Source organism: Scomber scombrus, chromosome 14, assembly GCF_963691925.1.
Source record: "Scomber scombrus chromosome 14, fScoSco1.1, whole genome shotgun sequence".
NCBI lineage: Eukaryota > Metazoa > Chordata > Actinopteri > Scombriformes > Scombridae > Scomber > Scomber scombrus.
Window position 1 is genome coordinate 28257238 of NC_084983.1, and position 23447 is coordinate 28280684.

Consider the following 23447-nt stretch of genomic DNA (forward strand, 5'->3'; position numbering starts at 1 on the left):
GTTCTCTGTGGTTCTCTGTGGTTCTCTCTGGTTCTCTGTAGTTCTCTCTGGTTCTCTGTGGTTCTCTCTGGTTCTCTGTGGTTCTCTGTGGTTCTCTGTGGTTCTCTCTGGTTCTCTCTGGTTCTCTGTGGTTCTCTGTGGTTCTCTCTGGTTCTCTCTGGTTCTCTGTGGTTCTCTGTGGTTCTCTCTGGTTCTCTCTGGTTCTCTGTGGTTCTCTGTGGTTCTCTCTGGTTCTCTGTGGTTCTCTCTGGTTCTCTGTGGTTCTCTGTGGTTCTCTCTGGTTCTCTGTAGTTCTCTCTGGTTCTCTGTGGTTCTCTGTGGTTCTCTGTGGTTCTCTGTGGTTCTCTCTGGTTCTCTCTGGTTCTCTGTGGTTCTCTGTGGTTCTCTCTGGTTCTCTCTGGTTCTCTGTGGTTCTCTCTGGTTCTCTCTGGTTCTCTGTGGTTCTCTCTGGTTCTCTCTGGTTCTCTGTGGTTCTCTGTGGTTCTCTGTGGTTCTCTCTGGTTCTCTCTGGTTCTCTGTGGTTCTCTCTGGTTCTCTCTGGTTCTCTGTAGTTCTCTCTGTAGTTCTCTCTGGTTCTCTCTGGTTCTCTGTGGTTCTCTCTGGTTCTCTCTGGTTCTCTCTGGTTCTATCTGGTTCTCTGTGGTTCTCTCTGACTCTGCTTTAGGACAGTATAATAATTCCCGCTGTGTCTCTGTGTGTCCAACAGGAGGTCTTTTCCCAACCGGCTCCCATGAGTACGAGGTGTTTCGCTTCGCCCTGGCTCAACACCAGGACGTCCCCAAACTGGTGCCACAGGTGGACATGGTGGACACGGGGAGCAGCTTCGCCATGACCTACGCCTGTAAGCCTCGCTATCTGACTTGTGATGTTTCTGGTTGCTGTTGCTTGAGATGAAAGCTGTTAAACTGAGCTACAGTGACGTTAAGTTGCCTAAAGTGAGCAAACGTTGCCGTTGTCTGGTCCAGTGAAGGCAGCGACCGACTGAGCGTGAAGCTGACTTTCTGTTTTCTAAAGCGTTGTATTGTGTCAAAGGTTCTACGCCTACGCCTGTTTTCTGTCTCCAACCCTGCTCCTGTAGATCTACTGCCTTTCATGTTTTAGGTATCTCTCCACTCTAACACACCTGATTCTAATAATTAACTTGTTATCAAACCCGTTGAGAAGCTTCAGATGCTTGATAACGAGTTATTAATTACAATCAGGTGTGTTAGAGTGGAGAGAAACCTAAAACATGCAGAGTGGTAGCTATCCAGGAGCAGGGTTGGTGATTACTGACTTAACCCTCCTGTTGTCCTCCCGGGTCAAAGTGACCCCGTCTCTTTTGATTGTTCCTTCTTTCCTTCCTTCCTTCTTTCCTTCCTTCCTCCCTCTTTCTTTAATTTTTTCTTCGTTCTTCCCCTCCTTGCCTCTTTTTTTGCTCCCTCCTCCTTCCATACTTCCTTCCTTCCATCCTCATTCCTTCCTTCCTTCCTCCTTTCTTTCCTCCCTCCCTCCTTCCTGCCTTCTTTCCTCTCTTCCTTCCTTCCTTCTTTCCTCTCTTCCTTCCTCCCTCCCTCCCTCCTTACTCATTTCCTTTCTTCCTTCCTCCTGTCCCTCCTTCCTCCTTTCCTTCCTCCCTCTCTCCTTCCTTCTTTCCTCTCTTCCTTCCTTCCTTCCTTCCTCCCTCCCTCCCTCCCTCCCTCCCTCCCTCACTCCTTTCCTTCCTCCTGTCCTTTCATTCCTCCATCCCTCACTCCTTACTCCTTTCCTTCCTTCCTTCTTTCCTCCCTTCCTCCCTTCCTCCCTTCCTGATGACGACAGGAGGGTTAAAGCAACATATCTGCTCTGTAAATCATGTGACTTCCTTTTGATTTAAAACAATCAGAGAGGGAGATATTTAGATACTTAGATTGATTGTTTTCATGATGGTGTCGTCTAGTTTTACATTATTTTGATGCAGCAAATCAAATCTTGCAGAAAACAATAAAGGTTTGTTCTATCACAGCCAGACGGTCACATTGAGCCTGATGCATCCTGATACACAACAAGAGAGAATCAGACTCTGAACAACAAATTAAATTAGCTTCCTGCTAAAGTCTCCTTCTTATCTCACTGAGTATGAACACATGTCTCGTGTTGCAGCTTAGCTTGTTAAACGTCATCTTGGGCTTTACGAAACAGCGATTGCATCATTTTATGGAACAAACAACTAATTAAGAAAATAATCAAATGACAGAAAATAATGAATATTGCCCATAATAAATGTTTTTTTATGATCAACCCTCTAAAGCTCAGAGGTAATCAGTTACTATGAAACAGAAATGTAAAAAATTCTCACATGCAAGAAGCTGCAACCAAGCAAAACTTCCTTAACCCTCCTGTTGTCCTCAAGTCAAGGTAGGAAAGGAGGAAAGGAAAGAAAGAAAGGAGGGAGGGAGGAAGGAAGTTAAGAAGGACAGAGGAAAGAAAGAAGGAAGGTAGGAGGGATGGAGAAAGGAAAAGAGGAAGGAAGGAAGGTAGGGGGGAGGAAGGAGAGAGGGAGGAAGGACAGACGGAAGGAAGGAAAGAAAGAGAGAAGGATAGACGGAAGGAAAGAAGGAACAGTCAAAACAGACGGGGTCAATTTGACCCGGGAGGACGACATGAGGGTTAAAAATGACATTTGTTTCAGCTCTAAAAGTCGGTACACAAACCAAGAAACATGTTTTTTTTCTCTCCTTTGGTCAAAATTTGGTTTCATGATGATGATTCCCATTATTGTTTGCATTAATTCAACAGCATACCATTACAGTAGTTACCTGCTTATATAGCCGGAGACTTTATTTAGATACAGAAAATCAAGTCTTTGCCTACAGTAATAATAACGTGTCATAGAGAGAGCAGACGGTCACACTGAGCCTGATCGCATCCTGATACACAACAAGAGGCTCTGAACATTAAATTAGCTTTCCTGCTAAAGTCTCCTAGATTTAAATCTAACTCACAAACATGAACACACGTCTTCGTCCTGCAGCTTAGCGTGTTAACGAGCCGCCGGACAAACATTCACCGGGGAAAAGCGCATTGCTGACGTCAACTAGCAGCTAAGTAGCTAATTAGTTGCTCAGCTGCAGCATGTAAACATAACTGTAAATGATACTTCGGTCAATGCTGGTTTGGTTCCACTGCTAACAACACTGGTTGTACTGGGAGCAGTGCTGGTTGTACTGGGAGCAGTGCTGGTTGTACTGGGAGCAGTGCTGGTTGTTCTGGGAGCAGTGCTGGTTGTTCTGGGAGCAGTGCTGGTTGTTCTGGGAGCAGTGCTGGTTGTTCTGGGAGCAGTGCTGGTTTCTACTGGGAGCAGTGCTGGTTGTTCTGGGAGCTGTGCTGGTTGTACTGGGAGCTGTGCTGGTTGTACTGGGAGCAGTGCTGCTTGTAATGGGAGCAGTGCTGCTTGTACTGGGAGCAGTGCTGATTGTAATGGGAGCAGTGCTGGTTGTACTAGGAGCAGTGCTGGTTGTACTGGGAGCAGTGCTGGTTGTTCTGGGAGCAGTGCTGGTTGTACTGGGAGCAGTGCTGGTTTCTACTGGGAGCAGTGCTGGTTGTAATGGGAGCAGTGTTGGTTGTACTGGGAGCAGTGCTGGTTGTACTGGGAGCAGTGCTGGTTGTACTGGGAGCTGTGCTGGTTGTACTGGGAGCAGTGCTGGTTATAATGGGAGCAGTGCTGGTTGTACTGGGAGCAGTGCTGGTTGTACTGGGAGCAGTGCTGCTTGTAATGGGAGCAGTGCTGGTTGTTCTGGGAGCAGTGCTGGTTGTTCTGGGAGCAGTGCTGGTTGTACTGGGAGCAGTGCTGGTTTCTACTGGGAGCAGTGCTGGTTGTAATGGGAGCAGTGCTGGTTGTACTGGGAGCAGTGCTGGTTGTACTGGGAGCAGTGCTGTTTTTTTCTACTGGGAGCAGTGCTGGTTAATTAAAATGGAGTTAAGGAACTTTTAGCTTTCAGCTAACTTGACTGCGACTTTATCGTGTGTGATGTGTTTGATGTTTGCTGCAGGCGTCTGTAAACAATGTGATGCTGTGTGATGAGGTCATCGTCAGTTTCACTGTCAGCAATCATCAAGTGTCTGAAGTCTCTGCAGGAAAGAAAAAGAGGAGGGAGATTTATTAAGGGGGGGGAATATTCTGACATCCTAAAATCTCATATCTGGAATTTAACCAGATGCGAATTTAACATGTGGATTCAGTTTTAGTACTTATTTAACCTTTGTGTCAAATTGACCCCGTCTGTTTTGACTGTTCCTTTTTCCTTCCTTCCTTCCTTCCATCATTCCTTCCTTTCTTCCTTCCTTCCGTCTTTCCTTTTCTTCCTTCCTTCCTTCCTTCTTTCTGACTGTCCTTCCTTCCATCCTTCCTTCCTTTCCTTCCTCCCTTCATACCTTCCTCTCTCCTTTCCTTCCTCCCTACTTTTCTTCCTTCCTTCCTTCCTTCCTTCCTTTACTCCCTTCCTTCCTTCCTCCCACCCTCCTTTTCTTCCTTCTTCATTCCTTCCATCCTTCCTCCCTTCCTTCTTTCCTTTCCTCCCTTCCTTCCTTCCTTTTCTTCCGTCCTTCCATCTTTCCTTAGTTCCTTCCTTCCATCTTTCCTTCTTTCCTTGACTCGAGGACAACAGGAGGGTTAATGTCAGATTTACATTGTGTGTGTTGTGTAGCTTCAGGTCGTGTGTGTGTGCTGTGTATCTTCAGGTTGTATGTGTGTGTGTGTGTGTTGTGTGTGTGTGTGTTGTGTAGCTTCAGGTTGTGTGTGTGTGTGTGTGTCCTGCAGGTCTGTGATGGTGTAACGTTTGCTGTCCGCTGAAGTCACCGTCACGGGTCGCTGCATCATTCCTCCATCATCCACACTTCATCACTTCATTCAGCAGACTTGGGATTTAGGGAACATAGCAGTAAGTGTAGGCAGGCTTTCAAAGAGCCGAGCTCAGCAGTAAGTGGACGTAGACCGCGGGGAGCTCGGCACTAAATGGACTCAGGCTCTGGAGAACGTTCAGTGCAGTACAGTAGTTTACAGAACAAGGTTTTATTCTGGATTCACCGGCTCTGCTTTTAACACTTTGAATTTAAATCCACTGATAAAAATTAACCTCAGATGAACTGCAGACACGCACGGCTGTCTCAATCTGATGTGAGCTGTTTAAAGGTGGGAGTGTGTGTTGGTGTTTAACTTGATTTTGCAGCATATGACGCAGACTTTTAAGATTTTAAATTCTATAACGACCCTCTCTCAGATTCACTGCTGCAGAATCCCCAAATCCCCAAATCAACCTCTGGTTTGACTCCTTTTTACTCTCTGAAGCAACACTGGAAATCCCTGAACTCAGATGCTGATTTAAGTGTTACCATGGTTACCAAAAGATCCTGCATAAATGTTGTTTTTTAAAGATTGCTCTCTTAAATATGTTTACCCATTTTATGTATTTTTGAACTGATCTACTAACAAGTATTATTCCTGCGTTGTTGTTGTTTAAAAACTATTAAAAAGCCGTCAGTGAGTGATGTGTTTCTACATTATAAAGAGTTTGTCACATTTTCAGCCTCAAAAGATTGAAATTCACAAACAATATTTATTATTATTAGTTGTTATATTGTCAGAATTAGTATTATATTAGCCAGAACTGGCCCACTGGATAACTAAGTAGGTCTAATTCCAATTTTTTAATAAAATGAACCTTAATGCTATTCTCGAGGCTTCTGGTCTGCCCATCGACAACTAGAAATATGATTCAGATTTGAAAGACAATTTTTTTTCCTTGGTGGTTTTTGGACACATTGTGTTGTATTTCTTACCATGGTACCGCTAGGTGGTTTATTATAGTAAAGTTATAATGTGTATTATATTAATTATATATATATATTATGTAATGGTTTTACTGGTCTTGCCCCCTTGAGATGAAATTGGGCTGCATGTGGCCCTTAAACTAAAATGAGTTTGATACTCCCATATTAGAGGTAGTGGTCTCGGTTCATTTGTGGTGAGACCTCCATGGTCTGCAAGGCTTTAAATGTGAGCTAAATGGCTCCCGTCCCAGACACATGTGACCAATTAGAGGAGGGAACGCTATTCCCATTGAAAGCACCAAAGCTGCAACTATTGTTTTTCTCATATTTATCTTTTGGGCTGTACAATGTCAGAAAATGTTAAAAAACAAAGCTGTTGATCACTGTTTTCCAAAGCCCACGGTGATGTCCTCAAATGTCCCCAAAGATATTCAGTTTACTGTCATAGAGGACAAAAAAAACAGAAAATATTCACATGTGAGGAGCTGGAACCAGAGAATTTGGTATTTTTTGTCTTAAATAAATAGTCAAAATGAATTATTGATTATTAACCTTCGTGTCGTCCTCCCGGATCAAATTGACCACGTCTGTTTTGACTGTTCCTTCTTTCCTCCCTTCCTCCCTCCCTCCTTCTCTCTTTCTTTCCTTCCTTTCTCTTTCCTCCCTCCATCCCCTTTTCTTCCTTCCTTCTGTACTTCCTTCCTCCCTCCCTCCATCTTTCCTTCCTTCCTTTCCTTCCTACCTTCCTTCTTTCCTCCCCCCTACCTTTCCCCCTTCCTTTTTTCCTCTGTCTTTCTTTCCTTCCTTCCTTCCTTCTTCTTCCTCCCTTCCTTTCTTCCTTTTTTCATTTTCTTCCTTCTTTCCATCTATCCTTCCTACCTTCTTTCTTTCCTTCCTTTTTTCCTTTCTTCCTTCCTTACTTGTCCTTCCTTCTTTGCTTTCTTCCGTCCTTCGTTCCTCCTTTCCTTCCTTCTCCCTTCTTTCTCCCTCCCTTCCTTCCTTCTTTCCTTTCTTCCTCCTTCCCTCCTTCCTCCCTTCCTTCCTTCCTTATTCCTTCTTCCTCCCTTCCTTCCTTGACTCGAGGACACCATGAGGGTTAAAATAGTTGAACATTAAACTAATTTTTTCAGCTCTATAAAGTGACTTAAAATGAATTCATATGAGTGAAGAGACATTTAAATAACACATTACAGACAGTTAATGATGAAAATAAGAGCCTGTAGTTGTAATAAAGCAGTAGGTGTGTCCTGCTCCGGCTCAGTGCTGCAGGTTATTTTTCCAAAAACCAAACGTGAACAGAGTCTGAATGATGGAGCTGCTGCACCTGAGCTGATCCCGCCTGCCCTCTGGATACAACTCTGTCTCTGTCTGCTTCTATCAGTCTCTCTGTCTCTCAATTGTTTGCCCTTTTCATTTTCTCTCTGTCTGTCCTCTCCTGTGAAGCTACCTGCCTTCATTTCTCTCTCTCCGTCTGTCTCACGACCCATTTCTCCTCCTGCCTGTCCTCCTCATTTAGACTCTCATGTATCCCACAGCGTTTTCTCTTCTTCTCCTTTTCACTTTCATTCGTACCAGAGATAAAAGACACGGTCAAGCTGTGATTTACATTGAGATTATAATCTATGAGTAACATCTGGGTTTGTATTGGTGGTTTTATCTGGAAGAAGAAGGAAGATATATCAGGAATAACAAAGATTCCCAACATCTGAAAAGCCAACATTTAATTTAACCTCAATTATAATCTAAACTTCCAGCTACCTTAAAGGTCTGTGGTTCATATCCTGTTACTAAAGACAGATTGATCATATCTAATAAAGAAGTGCGAACTGAGGGATTGACTTCCTTAAGCAGCCTAGTTTGGGTTAAGTCTAATGGAGCTTTTCCACTATACAGTTCTAGCTCTACTCGGCTCGGTTTGGTACCAGGAACCTTTTCCATTACTATAGTTCCTCCTCAACGTGAGCGGGGTCGTCATAGCAACGCTGCACCAAACTGCAGTGACTTTGTTTTCTACGCGACACAAAACACATAAACAATGGAGGACATGGAGGTGATGGTGTACTTCCTGCTGTATGAGGCTTTCTGTCTCACACAAAGCAAGAGAAGAGAAACTAATCTCTGTAACGCTGTTGATGGTATTTAACCTTCCTGTTGTCCTCGAGTCAAGGAAGGAAGGGAGGAAAGGAAAGGAGGGAGGAAGGGAGGAAAGGAAAGGAGGAAGGAAGGGAGGAAAGGAAGGAAAGGTGGAAGGAACGAGGGAAGGAAGGAAGGAAAGGAGGGAAGAAGGAAAGAAGGAAGGAAGGAAGGAGGGAGGGAGAGAGGAAGGGAGGAAGGAAGAAAAGAAGGACAGATGAAAGAAGGAAGGGAAGAAGGTAAGGGGGAGGAAAGAGAGAGAAGGAGGGAGGGAGGAAGGAAAGGAAGGAAGGAAGGAAGGAAAGAAGGAGGGAGGGAGGGAAGAAAGAGAGAAGGAGGGAGGGAGGAAGGAAAGGAAGGAGGGAAGGAAGGAAAGAAGGAGGGAGGGAGGGAAGAAAGAGAGAAGGAGGGAGGGAGGAAGGAAGGGAAGGAAAGAAGGAGGGAGGGAGGAAGGAAGGAAGGAAGAGAGGGGGATGGAGGAAGGAAAGAGAGAGGAGGTAGGGAGGAAGGAAAGGAAGGAGGGAAGGAAAGAAGGAGGGAGGGAGGGAGGGAAGAAAGAGACAAGGAGGGAGGGAGGACAGACGGAAGGAAGGGAGGAAAGAAGGAACAGTCAAAACAGACGGGGTCAATTTGACCCGGGAGGACAACAGGAAGGTTAAAAATGCCGGGTTTGGTTCTTGTGTGGGACGGCTCATGACTCTTCCAGTGACTCTCTGACCAATCAGAGGCCGGCAGTCTGTTGACGTCACATTTAGTATCGGCTCGGCTTGCTTGGAACCTCGGCAGAGCAGATACTAAAAAAGGACCAGGTACCAGGTACTATCCCTGATGGAGACGCAGAAACAACGAGTCGAGTAGAGCTAGAACTGTATAGTGGAAAAGCACCATAAGAGACAGGATGATGGTTTGGATGAATTAACCACTGAAGTTGAAGGTTGACTAGAGAAAAAAACGTCTAAATATATATATCAGGTTTTACAGCTGTTGCTAAGTTTCCTGTTTTTGAGGATACATTGAAGCCTATTGAGAGCAGGAGGTGATTAATTTTGTCTGTAATAGTTAGTTATAGGAACTATAGGAATATATGGATCAATAGAGTTATGACTCTTTGTCAGCTTAGACAAAGTGCTGTAAAGAAACCTCAGGCTGTTTTTATTCTCCTCTATTAATGTTGAGTAATAGGCAGCTCTGGCGTTACAGAGGGCCTCCTTAGTGAGATGTAATGTAAACAAATATTTTAAGACAAATACACTCAAGAAAGAAAATCTAATAAATAAATAAAGTGTATTTACCAGACAGCACAGTCTGTAAAGTGTTTTCATTGGTAGTGTAACTTGTCGACTGAAGCTGCTGTTGACTTCTATCTTTATGCAAATATATTTCACATCTAAGACATTTAATGATATAATATACGTAAATATGACTTCTCTTTCCAGTCATAGCGTTGCCTCTTTCTCTGCAGCATCTGTACCAACCGTCTCCTCCATCTCTGGCTCTCTGTTTGTTGTCGTGTCGGCGGTCTGTTGTTGTGTGAAATGTAAAACAGACTGAGCTCTGCCTCCTGTGAGACTCTCCACAGTCGCAGCAGAGCAGCATGGATGCATCTTTTCAGTGCGCTCTGAGGTAGAAAAACAAATATTTCTCTGAGAGCACAGAGTCTCTGCTGTGTCTGACAGTTCAGAGTTTTTTTACAGCAGCATCTCAGAGTCTCTTTTATCAGGAATTAGTCTTAATGACAACAAGGTTCAGGACTGACAGCCGCTCTAAACGTAACAACACAGCGATGTTATACCTGAGCTGACGTGTAAAAACCACAGTCAGCTGTTTGATGGGAGCTTCTGTATCAAACTGTATTTTACCAAACACTAGTTTCATTGTATATCTTATATCCAGCCTTGTGGTACCTGCACGACTTCTGCTCATCACTGAACCAGTGTGTGTGTGTGTGTAGGTCTGTCACGATAACTACTTTAGTTGGATGATATATTCTCCAAGAAACAATCACAATGAATGATATTTGTGTCATTTTAAGACCATTTTTATGGGTTGTGTGCAGGCGGGGAGTTCCGGTCCTTTGAAATGAGGCCAACGAGGAAGTAACTTAAAACTGCATTCTATCAAAAGGCCACCAGGGGGCGACCGTTTTGGTGTCAAAAGGACTTCCGTCTCTGGAGAATTCACCAACTTCTCACTTGATTTCTAACCTCAGTAAACGTTTTCAAAATGTGTTTATGGTCTCAATCGCTAGTTTAAAGCCTTCTTCAATGCAGTATGATGTTCATTTGGGACATTTTGGCCTCCCTGATTTTATATGTGACGATAAAGCAGGGTATGCATTAGGGCGTGGCTACGTGGTGATTGACAGGTTGATTGGTTCACAGGTTCAGGAGGGCGCCTCATGCTCCTTCTGATGCCCATATAAGTAGAATCCATGTTTTTATTCTTCCCAGCATGCACCTGAAATTTTCAAGATGGCGCTGCTCAGATCGGATACTATTGGCCTCCGAGCAGCAGTCCACAAACCAATGGGTGACGTCACGGATGTTACGTCCATTTCTTATATACAGTCTATGGTTGTGTGCCAGGATCCCTTGTTTCACCTTCATCACTTATGCATTACTTGAAGCCTACATACCCCCAGTATATGTTTGATTGTGGGAGTGAAGAGTTTCAGGAGAATTTGGATTTTTAGAAATGTTAGAGGCCATTTTTTATGTGTGATGCTCATGAATTAAATAGTTCATGTACACATCAGTCAGTTATATCAGATGAATACTAATGTTGCATAAACCACTTCTCAGTTCATCATAAGAACTTTAAAGTTTCTTAAAAGTTTCTTCACTGTTGTTGCCATTAGTATAAAATAATGTCCAGTAAAGTGAACATTAGGTTGAACTGTCAACACATTTCCAGCTTATACAGCTACTTTTTTTAATTGGGCCAAAGCAAAAAGACTTAAAGAATATATATTTATATTTTTAGGCTTACTTGCACAAAACAGTTGAGAAAGAATAATAAAAGACCTGCAACACTTGCAAGAACATAAAGAACATGAATGCTGTCCCATAGAGTAGCTGATTGACAGAACATTGATTGAACTACTTTGATAATTGTCATTTTGGGCTTCTTTTTTTTCATCTTCTTAAATGTGACGATTTGACGCGTTTCTTCATCATGATAGTATAATTAATATCTTTGGATTGTAGATTGTTGATCAGACAAACCATCTGAAAACATCAACTCAGACTGTGATTAATTATAAGAAGCGTGTTTCACCATTTTCTGACATTTAACAATAGATAATACAGAATAGATAGGACTATCAGCTGCTGCTATTTTGACTTCATCACTTTGAGAACAGACAAGCAGAAAGTGAAAGTTCTGCTCTTTAATTCATCTGCACTGTTTGTGTTGACATCAGTCTGATAACTGCAGACAGCTGTTAGCTAATGTGGCTCCCCAGCAGTGACAGACTGAACACTGTTCGGTTGACTTCACATCTCATAGTCAGAGATAGTATCTCGTTAATAAACACAAACAGACCTCAGATCAGTGTGGAGTCTCTAGATCCGCTACATGACTCATATAAACATCCTGAGTCATGACTATACTCACATTAGGGCTGCAAAACAACTATCAATCAACACTATCAATCAATCTTGGAATTATTTTCTCGATTAATTGATTAGTTGTTTGGTATATAAAATGTCAGTCACTGTTTCTGAAAGCCCAAGATGACTTCCTCAAATGTCTTGTTTTGTCCGAAACCCAAAATATTCAGTTTACTGTCAAAGAGGACTAAGAAAATATTTGCATTTGAGGAGCTGGAATCAGAGAATTTTGGGGGAAAAAACACTCATAAAACAATAAATCAATTTAATCATTGCCAATTAATCGATTTATTGTTGCAGCTCTGTGTTGTGACTCATGTTGGCTAATACAACAGCTAACAACTACACTACTTTTAACTTAAAGGTTCTGTATGTAGGAAACCTTCTTATTAGTGACACCTGTGGCCGTTAAGCTTGTGTGCTCATGTGTGCGAGACTATTGCAGGTGAGACAGATACAGAGGCTCCTGTTTGTGGCTGCTGACTGGTGAGAGTGAATCCACAACGCCCAACCTGCAAAATATGCTTTAATCAACCACCCGAACCCGACCACGACCAGCAAACCACCAACTTTTCTTTTACAAACTGTGTTTACTAAACAACGAGATGCTCAGTGAGCTGCGGCCGGGAAGCAACAGGATGTGGCTAGGAAGTAACACTTTTTGTCCTGGAAAAAATGCTTTGTGGCTGGGGAGCAACACTCTGGCTGGAAAATAATGCTCTGTGGCTTGGGAGCAACACTTTGTGGCTGTAAAGCAACAGGATGTGTTCAGGAACCAATGCCCTGTGGCTGGGAAGCAACAATTTGTGGCTGGGGAGCAACACTTTGGCTGTAAACCAATGCTCTGTGATTGGGAAACAATGCTCTGTGTCCTGGAAGCAAAGCTCTGTGGCTGGAAAATAAAGCTCTGTGGCTGGGAAACAACAGAATGTGTCCTGGAAACAACACTTTGTGTCTGGGGAGCAATACGTTGTGGTTTTGTTGTAAAATGTGTGATTATTTTATTAGTTGAGGAAATAATGTTTTAGCTCTGCTCAGTGGGCGACAGGTCATTACAGCTGGGTTTTGTTGTGAAATGTGTTGTGGTTGACTGGGGGCAGCTAGCCGTTTCATTAGCTGGAGAGCTAATATCTGGAGGATGTTTCTTGTTATACCGGTTGTTTGTTGACGTTAGCAGGAGAGAGACGAGGCACTTGGGAGCACGTGAAAAACGTCTCATCCTTTGAATTTTCGCAGATAATTCAGCCTGTTAATTCAAATAGAAATCAGTCCCATGGGCTGTTAGAGGCAACTGAGAAAGTCGGGTAAGGTTTCATCTTTTAAGTTAGATTAGTACCTGTTCACTCATTGGCAATTAAAAAAAAAGAGAAAAGAGTAATACTAATAAACTGCTTCAGACTTCTACATATAGAACCTTTGTAATAAGCTTTTTGCAATGATTTAAGTTCATGTGTAAAAAAATAAATAAATCAGATTTAATAGAAATTGAAAGGAATGGTTACAAGTTCATGTATTTGTAGTTCCTGTTTGAACTTAAAATTAATGTGTACATGTGGCTTGAAATGCAGAAAATTTCGTACATGTTTTCATAAAATTTCTCAAATCAAGACTTTTTTTGGTGTGGAATCAGAAGGGGAATCATGCTTTGAAAACCTACTCTATTTAAACACAGCAGACACATCACACTTAGTGCTCGTGTACACATGAAAAGATGAAAATGCAAAGATCGATCTCAGGAATGATCAGAAAATACATCTTTTTATTTATTTCTTTTGCAGCTCTAATCTGACAGTGACAGGCGACCCAGAAGTTAAAACAACCAAAGCCTGTTTTTGCATTTTCTTGCCAAACCTCAGTGTATTCAGTCATGTTTGAAGCCTGCAGTTGGTATTTTTAACCTCAGATGTTTGATCATAAGACCACAGGCTGTGATTGATCAGTGAGAACTCATCTCAGTATGAGAGGAGATGTTTCTGCAGATGTTCGGCCGCTCTGAAACACTTTGCCAGCGTCGCTTCTGGACCGTGATGCTTCTCCAGCTCATACGCAGCGTTACAGTGCAGGCAGCATGGTGAATGTGAGCAGGGGGATGGTGGGAGAGCAGCTGAGCATCACGGGGCGAGTTCTGCACTCAGAGACGAGATGAATGAAACAAGCTTTGTGGAAAAACCTGCAGCTGCGTCTCTGCTGCTGCAGCTTCAACACAACAACAACATCTGCTGCGAGTGTGCAGAGAGAGAAAATGTTCAGCAGGCGTTTGAACTGCAGGAAATATGCTGTCATGATTTCTGAGCTACCGATGCTGATGTGAACTTTATCAGTCACAATTAATATTTGGCAGTAATCTCTACAGGATAACTGCACTCTGCTTTTATTAAGAGTCTGAATATGAATGGCTTTGTTTGGCTGTGTGGATGTTTCTGTATGTGAAAGCATCTTCTCAGTGCCTCGATCCTCTGATGCTGCACATCATGGACTCATTTATCAGTGGTTTCTCAATCTCTTATGTGTTGCAACAAATGCTTAATCTTAGTGAATCTAAATCATTTCTGGACTATTTATCTGTTCTGTCTTCTGGCTGCTGATGTTTCAGGGTGTTTTGCAACCTAGATGGTTAAAGTTGGCTCCAGGTTGGGTGTTTGTTTGTACAATCATGACCATAGAAGTAATATTTTCTAAACCTCAACTATCACACAATATCATGTCCTATTTTACCTTAGACTACTATCTTATTAAAACTATTAACTATTCATTTCACTAAAACACATGTCAATATATACGGAGATAATCTGACCCAGAACAGCCTCAATGGACAAACATTTGTAGCATCTATACAAAATATAACATTTTTATTTTGGGCCACTTTAGGAAAAGTCATCAAATTTCAGGGTAAAATACATTTGCTGTATCGGTTTCCCGAACAGACCGATATGTAAAGGGTTAACCTTTGTATCGTCCTCCCGGGTCAAATTGACCCTGTCTGTTTTGACTGTTCCTTCTTTCCTCCCTTCCTTCCTTCCGCCTGTCCTTCCTCCCTCCCTCCTTCTCTCTTTCTTTCCTTCCTCTCTCTTTCCTCCCTTCCTGCTTTCCTTCTCTCCTTCCTTCCTTCCTTCTTTCCTCTGTCTTTTTTTCCTTCCTCCCTCCCTACTACCTTCCTTCCTGCCTTCTTTCCTCCATCCTTCCTTCTTTCCTCCCTCCTTTCCTCCTTTCCTCCGTTCCATCCTTCCTCCTTTCCTTCCTTCTTCCTCCTTTCCTTCCTTCTTCCTTCCTTCCATCCTTGACTTGAGGACACCAGGAGGGTTAAATCAAAGTCTTAACCTTCAAATTTCCCTTTAAAGTTGTGAGAATCGGCCAAAAATGTCCTCACAACGCTGGTTATAACTGAAATTAGTTCTCTAAAAGATTAATACACACACACACACACACACACACACACACACACACACAGTCAGACATGTGTACAGACAGACAGACAGTGACTAACCTGTGACGGTGTCTGAGCGTCTCTCCGTCTGTCACACTGTGTTTACATCGAACCCTCGCAGGAGTTTCTTCTTCTTCTGTCTGGACACTTTTTCACTTCTCTCTTCTTCTTCTTCTTCTCTTCATTTCCTCATATTTACCAGCTGTTCCACTTTGCTTACGTCCTCACATTTTGTTCACCAGATTACGCTCATTTGCATATATTTCATGCTCTTGATATTGAGTTTTCTACGTCTCCGTTTCATCTATTTTTTCACTGTTTTCTGCTGCATACAGTCTGAAGTCATTCTCCTTTATTTGTGCTTATTAAGTTGCAGAGCTTTATGTTAATCATCTAATGTCTGCATTTTGTTTTGAACTCATAGGTTTGGTTTTAGAAGTGTGTGTGTGTGTGTGTGTTAATATTAACTGGTTTTAAAAATAAAGATTAAAACATATATATCATACCCTAAAACCTCCTGCAGGAAAGGTACAGTAGCTCACGTTGAGCCCTGAGTCATGTCTGCAGGCTTCCCTTTTCAGGCTGCACACAATTAACATTTTTATCACCTCAGGTCTTCTTTCATCTGGATTTTGCTGGCTGGACAATAAGATTACTTACTTTATAGAAGATGTTTAATAATTACCTCCATTTCCCAAAAAACTTCTTCCATTTAAGATTTTCCATACAAGAACATTTTACCTTAACCCTTTACCTACTGTTCATATTCTGACTCATAATTAGTCATTAATTGATTAATCTTATGGAAACAGAATATTTTATGGTCCAATAGAACATTTTATAGAATATGATGAATACAACAACATGTTTGAATGCTGATTTCGGATTTTTTTTACCCTTCGTATCGTCAAATTGACCCTGTTTGTTTTGACTGTTCCTTCTTTCCTCCCTTCTTTCCGTCTGTCCTTCCTCCCTCCCTCCTTCTCTTTCTTTCCTTCCTCTCTCTTTCCTCCCTCCATCCCCCTTTATTCCTTCCTTCTGTCCTTCCTCCCTCCCTCCCTCCCTCCTTGTCTCTTTCCTTCCTTCCTCCCTTCCTTCTTTCCTCTGTCCTTCTTTCCTTCCTTCCTCTTTTCCTTTATCCCTCCCTCCTTCCTTCCTTCCTTCCTTCCTTCCTTCCTTCCTTCCTTCCTTCCTTCCTTCCTTCCTTCCTTCCTTCCTTCCTTCCTTCCCTCCTTCCTTCCTTCCTTCCTTCCTTCCCCCTTCCTTTCCTTTCTTCTTCCTCCCTCCCTCCTTTCCTTCCTTCTTCCTTCCTCTCTTCCTTCCTCCTCCTTCCTCCCTTCCTTCCTTCCTTGACCCGTGGGCAACAGGAGGGTTAATAAACACAGGTACATTTGCATATATAAAAATGTGTATCAGCTGCACAAAAATACAAAAAGATGCATTTATTTCCATTTTAGTAAACTTTGGATCACATTTAGGAACAAAGAAATGTGTATATGGTGTTTTTAAAGCTCTCAAATGTAAAAGAAATGGGTAAAATTTGACCCTGAACAGCATGTAAGGTCCTCTTCCTCTTCCTCCTCTTCCTCCTGTCATAATTATGAGATACTCTCGAGGTTTTATTCTCGACCTGCGAACTGTGAAGAGCCGTTTTAATAAGACCCGAGGACAAGAGGTCACCACCGTCGGAGCCACAGTGGACCGACGGAGCCACAGTGGACCGTCGGAGCCACAGTGGACCGACGGAGCCACAGTGGACCTTCAGAGCAGAGACAGAAGTCTTGAATGTTAATGTGTGAACGTCGCTGCAATAATTATAATAAACAACATCCTCCGTTATCAAGGAGCCCAAATGGAATCAGGCGCTGTGGCAGAACAACGTGATGTTGCTTTCATGTCAGCGAATCACACTGACTGAATGGAGATGGACTGAATGGAAGTGAAATGAATTGAATTGGTGGAGGCAGGCGAGGCGAGCATCTCGGTCTAATAGAGCATGTAACAGGGTTTTGAATGGAGCTCTAACCTGAGTGTGACCTCATGTTAACACAGGCTCAGGCTATGCTGATGGCTTCATGAACTCACACTCCGCTGCACATTAAAAATCCAGGATTGGACCATTTCAAGAATAAATATAATTTTTTTTTTTTTTTTTTTTTGGGTCAGTTTGAAGTGAAATGGATTTGGGGCTGAGTGAGAGAGAATTCATCCGTCAGCAGAGGTGAATGAAAGGAAGGAAAAAGTCGTCAGAGCGCAAAAGGAAAGTTTCTCGTTTTCATTTTTTTAGGTTTCAGATTTAATATTCAGACATTCACAGCAGTTTATCCTCAATAACTCATCAGATTCATTAGATGAGGTGTGCAGTGCAGAATTTAGATGGATGTCACACAGGTGATATTATTACCTTATTATTCCTTATTGAAGCTTCTCACTGCTCCTCAGTACAGTAGATTTAAACTGATGTCATAATAGTTGTTTCTTTCACTTCAAATCAACTTTAACCCTCCTGTTGTCCTCGAGGGAAGGAAAGGAAGATAGGAAGGAGGAAGAAGGAAGGAAGGGAGGAAGAAGGAAGAAAAGGAGGAAGAAGAAAGGAAGGGAGGAAGAAGGAAAGGAAGGGAGGAAGGAAAAAGAAGGAAGTAAAGGAGGAAGGAAGAGAGGAAAGGAGGGAGGAAGGAAGGAAGGGAGATAGGAAAGGAAGGAAGGAAGGACGGACGAAAGAAGGAAGGAGGGAGGGAGGGAGGGAGGAAGGAAATGAGGAAGGGAGGAAGGAATGAAAGAAGGACAGGAAAGAAGGAAGGGAGGAAGGTAGGGGTAGGAAAGAAGGAAGGGAGGAAGGAAGGAAGGAAGGAAGGAAGGAAGGAAGGAAGGAAGGAAGGAAGGAAGGAAGGAAGGAAGGAAGGAAGGAAGGAAGGAAGGAAGGAAGGAAGGAACAGTCAAAACAGACGGGGTCAATTTGACCCGGGAGGACGACACAAAGGTTAAACATAAACTTTAACTGTTGGAGCAGCAGCTGCATCAAAGCCAGGTTCAGATGACGATGGGGGGAGCAGGAGGAGGAGGAGGAGGAGGAGGAGGAGGAGGAGGAGGAGGAGGAGGAGGAGGAGGAGGAGGAGGAGGAGGAGGAGGAGGGGAAATTAAATGGTGTTGCTCCTCTGTCTGACTGCCAGGACTTCCCTTATCAGGAGCCTACAGATTGAGACGACGCTCCCCGTAGTTATTATTATTTATTGTTTATTGGTGTATAGAAAATAAAAAATAAAGAGGTGCATCATGTTGAACACATTCAGGCGGGAAGCCCGGTGAAAAGAGAAACGGAGAGAAAGGGAGAAAGAGAGGGAGTGGATTTGGTTTGCTGGTGACATTTCGCCCTTGAGGACTCACTTGTAGTTTCACGCTCAGTTGAACGCCTGGAAATGTGAAACGAGGATAAAGAGCGCTGCGTGTGTATCGCCCGGGAAGACGTTTATCTTCAACAACACAATTTGGCAAAATAATGACAAAAAGAAGAAGAGTTCAGATAGGAGGGCTAGCAGCAGCAGAGAGAAAGAGATTATCTTTAATTACTAATCTTAATCCCTGCGTTTCATGTCGGGCAAACGAGCTCGATCAGATGAGAGAAGGAAGGAGGCAGAGAGAGAAAATAAAGGTAACAAAGGGAGGAGAGAGATAAACTGCACAGCTTTGACTGTTTTCTTTTTAATTGAAGTCCACTGAGGAAGGAAATCATTTTAGTTATTGTTTAAAACTCATGAACACATGCTCATTGTTATGAGGCAGCAGCAGTGCGGTGGGGTTTCAATCCAAAATCATCATTTAAACTGTGTCCTGTGTGGATGTGAGGTCAGAGGTCAGCATTGAGACTTACCCTGAAACCCTCTATTGGTTTAATACAACAACATAATACAGTAAATGGAAGGAGGGAGGGAGGAAGGACAGACGGAAGGAAGGAAGGAAGGAAGGAAGGAAGGAAGGAAGGAAAGGAAGGAGGGAGGAAGGATAGACGGAAGCAAGGAAGGAAGGAAGGAAGGAAGGAAGGAAAGGAAGGAGGGAGGAAGGACAGACGGAAGCAAGGAAGGAAGGAAGGAAGGAAGGAAGGAAAGGAAGGAGGGAGGAAGGACAGACGGAAGGAAGGAAAGAAAGAAGGATCAGTCAAAGCAGACTGGGTCAATTTGACCCGGGAGGACAACAGGAGGGTTAAGGCCCATTTATGCTCAACATACATATGAAAATGTCTACGTCCATTTCAAACAATGTTACCGTCACTGCTCACATACTTCCATGCATCCTTTACGTTGGCATGGATGTTAACCCATACATCCACCAGGGGGCAGCACAGAGTCAAACGTTTATGAAAACAACAAACTCAAAAACAAACATGGCGACTGTGGAGGAGATATTGATAATGTTCCTCTTGTGTTTAAAGTTTCTAACCAACTCTCACAACCTTTCCTCAAAAAGTTCCACCATTGTTATTTCTTCTTCGTGTCTCACTAGAGCTACGTATCGAGTAGTGACAGCAACACTGCCCCCCCATGCTCAACAGCCAACTCACAGCCATTTTTTTTTCAACAGTGGTCACATGACCCTGCTTGAGCCAAATGTTATGTACACAAAACCAAACAAATGGCTCAACTCAATATCCGCAACATATAAAACACCAAACCCAAATTCAACTATGGGAGTCAGGAAGCCCATTGGTCAGCTTCCCAAGAGGAAGTAGGACCCAGGACTCCAAACGACAGAAAAATATAAAACCTAAACTAAAGAAACAAAGCTGTGAAAACTAGACTACCAGGTAGAGCTCGGCAATATAGATAAAATCAAATATCACAATAGTTTTGACCAGATACCTCGATATCAATATCGCAATGATATTGTAGGGATGACTATCGGTGCTTCACGAAATATTTACACAATGAGATTTTTGATAAATAATCATCAGTAATTTGGATACAATAGTAAAGTGGGTTAAAGGCAAATCATAGAGCAGCAAGAATAGTCTGATAAGTTCAGAAAAATTACATCATTTTACTGTAATGCAGCCTTTAAAACCAGGAAAAGACACTTCTGCTATATGACCATATTACGATATCCAAATTCTAAGACGATATCTAGTCTCACATTACGATATCGATATAATATCAATATTTTGCTGAGCCCTACTATCAGGGCCCCATCCTCAAAAAGAACAAAAGGAAAACACAATAGAAATGACAGGAGATCAGAGCTGCATGTCAGGAGGAAGAGAGAAGCAGGTCCACCCAATAATCATCTCATCAGAAGCACCTGAGAGAGGAACGAGAAGGGGGAGCACTGAGCACGTAACACCAATCATTGTTTATTTACTGGCATGCGTAATGTGGAAGTCTCTCTCTTCCTGTCTGGCTACATTAGAGAGTCTGTCTCTCACCACTCTGATGAGATGGATGTTTGTTGGGATTCATTTATTCTGCAAACTGAGATGAGGATCAGATTTTTTTAGCGTCACTGTCAGCTGACTCTAAGGGCCTGATTCACTAAGATCCTAAATAAAGAGGAATAAATTACATGCACAGTGCAACAGATTTATATAGTTAGTGTTTGTTCTGCAGCTGATCTACTGAGAATAACTGTTAATAACAACAGGAGCAGACAGCAGGAGTTAAATGAGGGTTTAATGTCTTAATGGAGAGTTTGGACGAGCAGAAATGTGATCTGATGGAATTAAAGGTTCAAGTGGAAGAAATGTCAAAGTCATTTATCTCATGTGGGATTATTAAAAAGATGGAAGGAAGGAATTATAGAAGGAATGAAGGAAGGAGAAAGGGAGAATGGAAGGAAGGAAGGAAGGAAGGAAGGAAGGAAGGAAGGAAGGAAGGAAGGAAGGAAGGAAGGAAGGAAGGAATGAAAAGTAGACAGGAAGGACATATGGAAGAAAGGGAGGATGGAAAGATGGAAGGAAGAAAGGAAAGAAAGAAATGAAGGTAGGAAGAAAGGGAGGGAGGAAGGAAGGACAAATGGAAGTACAGAAGGAAGAAAGGAAGGAAAGACAGAATGAAGGAAGGCAGAAAGGGAGAAAGGAAGGAAAAGATGGAAAGAAGGAAGGAAAGAAAAGAAGACAGGCAGGAAAGGTGGAAGGAAGGAAGGAAGAAAAGAAGGAAGGAGGGAAGAATAGAAGGAAGGAAGGAATGGAGGAAGGAGAGATGGAAGGAAGGAGGGAAGAAAGGAAGGAAAGACAGAATGAAGGAAGGAAGGGAGAAAGGAAGGAAAAGATGGAAGGAAGGAAGTTAAGAAGACAGGAAGGACAGATGGAAGAAAGGGAGGAAGGAAAGAAAAGAAGGAAGGAAAGATGGAAGGAAGGAAGGAAGGAGGGAAGAAAGGGAGGAAAGTGTTAACATCCCTGTTCTAGTGGAAGATGTTAACAAACATATTGAGTTACAGCATAAAAACCTCTATAAGGGAGAATAATAGTGATGTTAGTAAAACCATAAATATTAACACAGGTGTATAAACTCTGTTCTCTGTGTATTGTGTCATTGTGTCTCCGTCTCCTCGTCTCCATAGTAACAGCTGGTTAATACCTGCCCTTCAAACTTATTATTATAGACACAGTTGCCAACATTACCTTCAGGTTTGGTCATTTACAATGTGTGTGCTAAATGAATCTCTTCTCTGTATTTTACACAATGGAGTAAAAACGCTCCATATTACATATTCATTATTATCTCAGTGCTGCGTTAGTAGATCAGCTGCACATTATTTTGCAGCTGATGTCAAGTTTACACACACAGACCTTCAGTAAATCAGGCTCCGTAGTGTGTTTCATTCTCTAGTTTAGGATTTTGAGCTTGTTCACTTTGTCTTCACAGCTTTAACTACTGATTGAATTTGGGTTTATTTTTTTAATGCAGAAATTCAAATGAGTAGCTCAGGGGCAATTTTCTATATTTTAACTTCTTGTCAACAAATCTCATGTTTGGATCCAAACCAACATGAACTGATGTACTAACAACTATTGTGTTTGTGTGTGTGTGTGTGTGTGTGTGTGTATATATTAAAGTCTGATTAACAACCATGATCATGTTTTCAGTCTCTGTAGAGTAGTTCTGTGTGAGGCGGACGCTACTGAGCATGTGCAGTGAACCTCAGGACTTTATTCTACATTTTAAGTTTCTCAAAGAGCTTCAGAAAACATGACAGCTGTTATTAATCTTTAGCATAGTTCAGATTTGCTGACTTATCCTTTAATGGGTCAAACAGAGCGAACAACAGCAGTTAGTTTTACTTTAATACATTTTTTGGGTAGTTTGAGTTGGATATTTGTTTGTGTCTCGTACTCACTGCTGGTTTCATTGCCTCTCGACTGATGGGATTTGAACCTGCAACTGTTGGGAGAGGAAACAGCCTCCATTTCTGCTCTGTGTGTGTGTGTGTGTGTGTGTGTGTGTGTGTGTGTGTGTGTGTGTGTGTGTGTGTGTGTGTGTGTGTGTGTGTGTGTGTGTGTGTTAAAGCTGCATTCTCAGCAAGAGATTATTACACTGATGCCTGCGAGGCTCCAATTGCCTACATGACTTTAGACTGAATGTGTGTGTCGTTGTGTAGTGTGTGCACTTGTATAGATGTGTGTGGATGTGTGCACTGTATTAGGTTATATGTGTGTGTGTGTGTGTGTGTGTGTGTGTGTGTGTGTGTGTGTGTGTGTGTGTGTGTGTGTGTGTGTGTGTGTGTGTGTGTGTGTGTCACCCTGAGGAAGGCAGCCATTTAATCTATTATTCAGCATCGCTACTAAACACATTAATTAGAGCCTGAGGTTCAGACGGGTGCACGGTGCCACTCAGCTTACTCTCATCTCCTTTTATTTAAACTGAAGGTCTGATTGTTGTAGATGCGTAAACCTGTAAATACAGTAAGTCTGTGAGACGGTTATAATCTTAATAATAATAATAATAATAAAGTTTATTTTCATAGCTCTTATTAAAAGCAGAGATACCGAAATGAAAGTAAAGTGTTTTTCAGAAGGTGACTCAGTTCACCATCTTAAACTTCTTCTCAGCCACCAGGACAGCTCAAAAGGAAACTCTTGTTAAAATGAAATAACATGAATATTTAATTTAATGAAGAGTTGAACTGTGTAGTCTAGTATGAAGGGTTCATTAACAGCTACTGGAGAGCAGTTCTCACTTTCAGCCACTAGGAGGAGCTCTAAGAGTTGAACCTAACACGGAGTGTATTTTTACTGATGCCCTCGGCTACTTTGACTCGGTAGTAACCATAGACTGTATATAAGAAATGGACGTAACATCCGTGACGTCACCCATTGGTTTGTGGACTGCTGCTCGGAGGCCAATAGTATCGGATCTGAGCAGCGCCATCTTGAAAATTTCAGGTGCATGCTGGGAAAAATAAAAACAGGGATTGTACTTATATGGGCATCAGGAGGAGCATGAGGCGCCCTCCTGAACCTGTGAACCAATCAACCTGTCAATCACGACGTAGCCACGCCCTAATGC

At 42.5% G+C, this 23447-nt stretch overlaps 1 protein-coding gene across 1 annotated transcript in view; it reads left to right on the top strand.

Annotated features, from left to right (window-relative positions):
- The window catches only part of LOC133993570 (glutamate receptor 1-like), a 73593-nt gene that overhangs the window by 6739 nt on the left and 43407 nt on the right, over positions 1-23447 (top strand). The window contains exon 2 of the mRNA XM_062432561.1: positions 707-841. Coding sequence (XP_062288545.1) covers positions 707-841 — 135 coding nt within the window. The remainder of the gene's footprint in view (positions 1-706; positions 842-23447) is intronic.